At 52.0% G+C, this 7,784-nt stretch overlaps 1 protein-coding gene across 1 annotated transcript; it reads right to left on the reverse strand.

Annotated features, from left to right (window-relative positions):
• Positions 1-348: 348 nt before the first annotated feature.
• On the reverse strand, positions 349-2,193 carry LOC123769858 (serine/arginine repetitive matrix protein 1-like). Its single transcript, XM_045761249.2, has one exon. It carries the CDS (start codon positions 2,191-2,193, stop codon positions 349-351), a length of 1,845 nt encoding a protein of 614 aa, XP_045617205.2.
• Positions 2,194-7,784: the final 5,591 nt, after the last annotated feature.

Consider the following 7,784-nt stretch of genomic DNA (forward strand, 5'->3'; position numbering starts at 1 on the left):
GCTTAGTTTGTTCAGTCCTTTGTGTGTACTCACCTAGTTGTATTCTGCGGAGGGTTAGCCCAAGCTCCTGGGTCCCTCCTCTCCACTGCTGGATAGGGGCCTGACGGCTGAGTGGACAGCGCTCGGGATTCGTAGTCCTAAAGGGCTCTGGGTTCGATCCTCCAGGTGAAGGCAGAAACAAAATGGGCAGAGTTGCTTTGACTCTGGTGCGTCTGTTCAGCAGTAAATAGGTACCTGGGAGTTAGACAGCTGCTACGGGCTGGTTCATAGGGGTGGGTAACAAAAAGGAGGCCTGGTCGAAGACCGGGCCGCGGGGACGCTAAGCCCCGAAATCATCTCAAGATAACCTCAAGATGTTATAATGTTCCTTCTGTCTCTCTGGGTCTTCCACTGTTCCACTGTTGCATTGTTCCACTGTTCCACTGGTCTCCTATAATCTTTTTTTCCATCACCTTGCATGGTATGCAAGAAAACCTTGGGCTTGGTCCTTGGGCTTGGTCCTTGGGCTTGGTCCTTGGCCTTGGTCCTTGGGCTTGGTCCTTGGGCTTGGTCCTTGGGCTTGGGCTCTTGGTCCTTGGGCTTGGTCCTTGGTCTTGGTCCTTGGGCTTGGTCCTTGGGCTTGGGCTCTTGGTCCTTGGGCTTGGTCCTAGGGCTTGGTCCTTGGCCTTGGTCCTTGGGCTTGGTCCTTGGGCTTGGTCCTTGGGCTTGGTCCTTGGCCTTGGTCCTTGGGCTTGGTCCTTGGGCTTGATCCTTGGCCTTGGTCCTTGGGCTTGGGCTCTTGGGCTTGGTCCTTGGGCTTGGTCCTTGGGCTTGGTCCTTGGTCCTTGGGCTTGGGCTCTTGGGCTTAGTCCTTGGGCTTGGTCCTTGGGTTTGGGCTCTTGGGCTTGGTCCTTGGGCTCGGTCCTTGGGCTTGGTCCTTGGGCTTGGTCCTTGGCCTTGGTCCTTGGGCTTGGTCCTTGGGCTTGGGCTCTTGGGCTTGGTCCTTGGCCTTGGGCTTGGTCCTTGGGCTTGGGCTCTTGGGCTTGGTCCTTGGGCTTGGACTTTGGGCTTGGTCCTTGGGCTTGGTCCTTGGACTTGGTCCTTGGGCTTGGACCTTGGGCTTGGGCTCTTGGGCTTGGTCCTTGGGCTTGGTCCTTGGGCTTGGTCCTTGGGCTTGGTCCTTGGGCTTGGACCTTGGGCTTGGGCTCTTGGTCCTTGGGCTTGGTCCTTGGGCTTGGTCCTTGGGCTTGGACCTTGGGCTTGGGCTCTTGGGCTTGGTCCTTGGGCTTGGGCTCTTGGGCTTGGTCCTTGGGCTTGGGCTCTTGGGCTTGGTTCTTGGGCTTGGTCCTTGGGCTTGGTCCTTGGGCTTGGTCCTTGGCCTTGGTCCTTGGGCTTGGTCCTTGGGCTTGGTCCTTGGCCTTGGTCCTTGGGCTTGGGCTCTTGGGCTTGGTCCTTGGGCTTGGTCCTTGGCCTTGGTCCTTGGGCTTGGGCTCTTGGGCTTAGTCCTTGGGCTTGGTCCTTGGGTTTGGGCTCTTGGGCTTGGTCCTTGGGCTCGGTCCTTGGGCTTGGTCCTTGGGCTTGGTCCTTGGGCTTCGGCTCTTGGACTTGGTCCTTGGGCTTGGTCCTTGGGCTCGGTCCTTGGCCTTGGTCCTTGGGCTTGGTCCTTGGGCTTCGGCTCTTGGACTTCGTCCTTGGGCTTGGTCCTTGGGCTTGGTCCTTGGGCTTGGGCTCTTGGGCTTGGTCCTTGGGCTTGGTCCTTGGGGGCTTGGTCCTTGGGCTTGGGCTCTTGGGCTTGGTCCTTGGGCTTGGTCCTTGGGCTTGGGCTCTTGGGCTTGGTCCTTGGGCTTGGTCCTTGGGCTTGGGCTCTTGGGCTTGGTCCTTGGGCTTGGTCCTTGGGCTTGGTCCTTGGGCTTGGTCCTTGGGCTTGGGCTCTTGGGCTTGGTCCTTGGGCTTGGTCCTTGGGCTTGGTCCTTGGGCTTGGGCTCTTGGGCTTGGTCCTTGGGCTTGGTCCTTGGGCTTGGTCCTTAGGCTTGGGCTCTTGGGCTTGGTCCTTGGGCTTGGTCCTTGGGCTTGGTCCTTGGGCTTGGTCCTTGGGCTTGGGCTCTTGGGCTTGGTCCTTGGGCTTGGTCCTTGGGCTTGGTCCTTGGTCCTTGGGCTTGGGCTCTTGGGCTTGGTCCTTGGGCTTGGTCCTTGGGCTTGGGCTCTTGGAGGCATGTTGCATTGATGCTGATCAATGCAACATGGTCAATGTTGCTCCTCTTTGCTCTGTTGATACCTTCCCTTCTGTTGCTGTTGTTACTACAGTCTCTGTTGCTGAGATTGCTACTGTTGTTGCTACAACAGTCTCTGTTGCTGAGGTTGCTACTGTTGTTGCTACAACAGTCTCTGTTGCTGAGATTGCTGCTGTTGTTGCTACAACAGTCTCTGTTGCTGAGATTGCTACTGTTGTTGCTACAACAGTCTCTGTTGCTGAGGTTGCTACTGTTGTTGCTACAACAGTCTCTGTTGCTGAGATTGCTGCTGTTGTTGCTACAACAGTCTCTGTTGCTGAGGTTGCTACTGTTGTTGCTACAACAGTCTCTGTTGCTGAGATTGCTGCTGTTGTTGCTACAACAGTCTCTGTTGCTGAGATTGCTGCTGTTGTTGCTACAACAGTCTCTGTTGCTGAGGTTGCTACTGTTGTTGCTACAACAGTCTCTGTTGCTGAGATTGCTGCTGTTGTTGCTACAACAGTCTCTGTTGCTGAGGTTGCTACTGTTGTTGCTACAACAGTCTCTGTTGCTGAGATTGCTGCTGTTGTTGCTACAACAGTCTCTGTTGCTGAGGTTGCTACTGTTGTTGCTACAACAGTCTCTGTTGCTGAGATTGCTGCTGTTGTTGCTACAACAGTCTCTGTTGCTGAGGTTGCTACTGTTGTTGCTACAACAGTCTCTGTTGCTGAGATTGCTACTGTTGTTGCTACAACAGTCTCTGTTGCTGAGGTTGCTACTGTTGTTGCTACAACAGTCTCTGTTGCTGAGATTGCTGCTGTTGTTGCTACAACAGTCTCTGTTGCTGAGATTGCTGCTGTTGTTGCTACAACAGTCTCTGTTGCTGAGATTGCTGCTGTTGTTGCTACAACAGTCTCTGTTGCTGAGATTGCTGCTGTTGTTGCTACAACAGTCTCTGTTGCTACAACAGTCTCTGTTGCTGAGATTGCTGCTGTTGTTGCTACAACAGTCTCTGTTGCTGAGATTGCTGCTGTTGCTGCTACAACAGTCTCTGTTGCTGAGATTGCTGCTGTTGTTGCTACAACAGTCTCTGTTGCTGAGATTGCTGCTGTTGTTGCTACAACAGTCTCTGTTGCTACAACAGTCTCTGTTGCTGAGGTTGCTACTGTTGTTGCTACAACAGTCTCTGTTGCTGAGGTTGCTACTGTTGCTGCTACAACAGTCTCTGTTGCTACAACAGTCTCTGTTGCTGAGGTTGCTACTGTTGTTGCTACAACAGTCTCTGTTGCTGAGGTTGCTACTGTTGCAGTCCTTCTTGAAACTTTGTATATCAGGCACATGTGTGCTTCGAAACATTATTCTGAAATAAAACACACATTTCTAATAAGTTTAGACGCAAAAAAAAAAAATCTAATTCTAAAATATTTTTATTACAAAAGAGCGAATACTTGTATATAATTGGCACCCAGATTTTTGTTTCGAAAGTTTCACTTTTTTGTTTTGACAATGATCAAAACGTCAATGATACGGTGTTTAAAATTGACAACATGAACGACAACATTTGACAACTACAACAACATTTGACAACTACAACAACATTGACTACAACTACAGCAAATACATTGCAATCATTCCGAATGATACAAGTATTTTTTCGCGGTTGAATTAATTCATATAATTTACGTTACATTTCATGAATTTTAAGGAGTTCTATACCAGTATTCATTGGGTCTCTACCTGGGGGCCTCTACCTGGGGCCTCTACCTGGGGCCTCTACCTGGGGCCTCTACCTGGGGGTTTCTACCTGGGGGTCTCTACCTGGGGGTCTCTACCAGGGGGTCTCTACCTGGAGGTCTCTACCTGGGGGTCTCTACCTGGGGCCTCTACCTGGGGCCTCTACCTGGGGGTCTCTACCTGGGGGTCTCTACTTGGGGGTCTCTACCTGGGGCCTCTACCTGGGGCCTCTACCTAGGGGCCTCTACCTGGGGCCTCTACCTAGGGGCCTCTACCTGGGGGTCTCTACCTGGGGCCTCTACCTGGGGCCTCTACCTGGGGCCTCTACCTGGGGCCTCTACCTGGGGGTCTCTACCTGGGGGTCTCTACCTGGGGGTCTCTACCTGGAGGTCTCTACCTGGGGCCTCTACCTGGGGGTCTCTACCTGGGGTCTCTACCTGGAGGTCTCTACCTGGGGCCTCTACCTGGGGCCTCTACCTGGGGGTTTCTACCTGGGGTCTCTACCTGGGGGTCTCTACCTGGGGCCTCTACCTGGGGCCTCTACTTGGGGGTCTCTACCTGGGGCCTCTACCTGGGGTCTCTACCTGGGGGTCTCTACCTGGGGGTCTCTACCTGGGGGTCTCTACCTGGAGGTCTCTACCTGGGGCCTCTACCTGGGGGTCTCTACCTGGGGGTCTCTACCTGGGGGTCTCTACCTGGGGTCTCTACCTGGAGGTCTCTACCTGGGGCCTCTACCTGGGGCCTCTACCTGGGGGTCTCTACCTGGGGTCTCTACCTGGGGGTCTCTACCTGGGGCCTCTACCTGGGGCCTCTACTTGGGGGTCTCTACCTGGGGCCTCTACCTGGGGTCTCTACCTGGGGCCTCTACCTGGGGTCTCTACCTGGGGGTCTCTACCTGGGGGCCTCTACCTGGGGCCTCTACCTGGGGCCTCTACCTGGGGCCTCTACCTAGGGGTCTCTATACCTGGGGCCTCTACCTGGGGCCTCTACCTGGGGCCTCTACCTGGGGTCTCTACCTGGGGCCTCTACCTGGGGCCTCTACCTGGGGTCTCTACCTGGGGCCTCTACCTGGGGGCTCTACCTGGGGCCTCTACCTGGGGCCTCTACCTGGGGTCTCTACCTGGGGGTCTCTACCTGGGGGCCTCTACCTGGGGCCTCTACCTGGGGCCTCTTCCTGGGGTCTCTACCTGGGACCTCTACCTGGGGGCCTCTACCTGGGGCCTCTACCTGGGGCCTCTACCTGGGGCCTCTACCTGGGGGCTCTACCTGGGGGGCTCTACCTGGGGGCCTCTACCTGGGGCCTCTACCTGGGGTTTCTGCCTGGGGGTCTCTACCTGGGGGCCTCTACCTGGGGCCTCTACCTGGGGTCTCTACCTGGGGCCTCTACCTGGGGCCTCTACCTGGGGCCTCTACCTGGGGGCTCTACCTGGGGGGCTCTACCTGGGGGCCTCTACCTGGGGCCTCTACCTGGAGCCTCTACCTGGGGTCTCTACCTGGGGTCTCTACCTGGGGCCTCTACCTGGGGGTCTCTACCTGGGGGTCTCTACCTGGGGTCTCTACCTGGGGGCCTCTACCTGGGGCCTCTACCTGGGGTCTCTACCTGGGGGCTCTACCTGGGGGTCTCTACCTGGGGGCTCTACCTGGGGGTCTCTACCTGGGACGTCTACCTGGGGGCCTCTACCTGGGGCCTCTACCTGGGGGTATCTACCTGGGGTCTCTACCTGGGGGTCTCTACCTGGGGTCTACCTGGGGTCTCTACCTGGGGGTCTCTACCTGGGGGCTCTACCTGGGGGGTCTCTACCTGGGGCCTCTGCCTGGGGTCTCTACCTGGGGTCTCTACCTGGGGGTCTCTACCTGGGGTCTCTACCTGGGGGTCTCTACCTGGGGGCCTCTACCTGGGGCCTCTACCTGGGGGCCTCTACCTAGGGGCCTCTACCTAGGGGCCTCTACCTAGGGACCTCTACCTGGGGGCCTCTAGCTAGGACCTGAGAGAAGAGGTCTCTGTCAAACATCTGACTTTTATCAACCGCTGTAGAGAGAGAGAGACTCAAGTCAGGTATCTGCTATGGTCATATATATATATATATATATATATATATATATATATATATATATATATATATATATATATATATATATATATATATATATATATATATATATATATATATATGCGATTTCCAAGTCACACATCTGTCCGAGCCACACAGGTGTGTGTGTGTGTGTGTCTTCACGTGTTGGTACAGATGTTGTGGGGAGACGCAGGTGTTAGGGTGCGCAGATGTTGTTACTGGCCCTCAAGTTAACCTCATTCTTGGTACAGAGTGAGAAACACACAACACACACACACACACACACACACACACACACACACACACACACTGATAACTATCACCTCCCCCAGGGTAAACTTAGCACATTACCCCCAGGGGGGGGGGGGAAATCGCAACACTGATAGAACCAGGGAAGACTAGTCAGAGAAAGTCTATATCTGGACTCCTTATACAGCAATCCAAGACACGCTGGAACTGTAAGAAGAACTACGGGCTCACCATAGCCCGTGCTACTTGCAACTTTTCGTTCCAGGTAGCGAATCTTAACATAGCTGAAGCTTTAAGCTGACTCTCACCACCTTTTTGAGACCCAATTATTTAATGCTGCTTCAATTTAATAATAATTTTAAAAAATAATTGTTGGAGGTGAGAATAACATGAAGGATATGATAATTATTAAACTATTATTATTATTATGTATATGTCATGACACTTGTACCGCTAGTATACCTTGCTAGTATACCTTAGTATACCACCCTTATACATCTACGTATAATCATAAATCACTTAATTACTTTAGGGTAAGCATACGTCACTGATATATGTGAATATATATTGCTTTGGCGTTAATGAGTATACTGAGAGATGTATACTCACAGTTTACAGAGTATAGTCCAGTATATAGTCCTGGACTATATGTAGATAGTCCTGGGCTATATATAGGTAGTCCTGGGCTATATATAGGTAGTCCTGGGCTATATATAGGTAGTCCTGGGCTATATATAGGTAGTCCTGGGCTATATATAGGTAGTCCTGGGCTATATATAGGTAGTCCTGGGATATATATAGGTAGTCCTGGGCTATATATAGGTAGTCCTGGGCTATATATAGGTAGTCCTGGGCTATATATAGGTAGTCCTGGGCTATATTTAGGTAGTCCTGGGCTATATATAGGTAGTCCAGGGCTATATATAGGTAGTCCAGGGCTATATATAGGTAGTTCTGGGCTATATATAGGTAGTCCTGGGCTATATATAGGTAGTCCTGGGCTATATATAGTTAGTCCTGGGCTATATATAGATAGTCCTGGTCTATATATAGGTAGTCCTGGGCTATATATAGGTAGTCCTGGGCTATATATAGGTAGTCCTGGGATATATATAGATAGTCCTGGGCTATATATAGGTAGTCCTGGGATATATATAGATAGTCCTGGGCTATATATAGGTAGTCCTGGACTATATATAGGTAGTCCTGGACTATATATAGGTAGTCCTGGACTATATATAGGTAGTCCTGGGCTATATATAGATAGTCCTGGACTATATATAGGTAGTCCTGGACTATATATAGGTAGTCCTGGACTATATATAGGTAGTCCTGGACTATATATAGGTAGTCCTGGACTATATATAGGTAGTCCTGGACTATATATAGATAGTCCTGGACTATATATAGATAGTCCTGGGCTATATATAGGTAGTCCTGGGCTATATATAGGTAGTCATGGACTATATATAGATAGTCCTGGACTATATATAGATAGTCCTGGGCTACATATAGGACTGAAATCACTATCGCTAGTGAC

Source organism: Procambarus clarkii, chromosome 14, assembly GCF_040958095.1.
Source record: "Procambarus clarkii isolate CNS0578487 chromosome 14, FALCON_Pclarkii_2.0, whole genome shotgun sequence".
Classification (NCBI taxonomy): domain Eukaryota; kingdom Metazoa; phylum Arthropoda; class Malacostraca; order Decapoda; family Cambaridae; genus Procambarus; species Procambarus clarkii.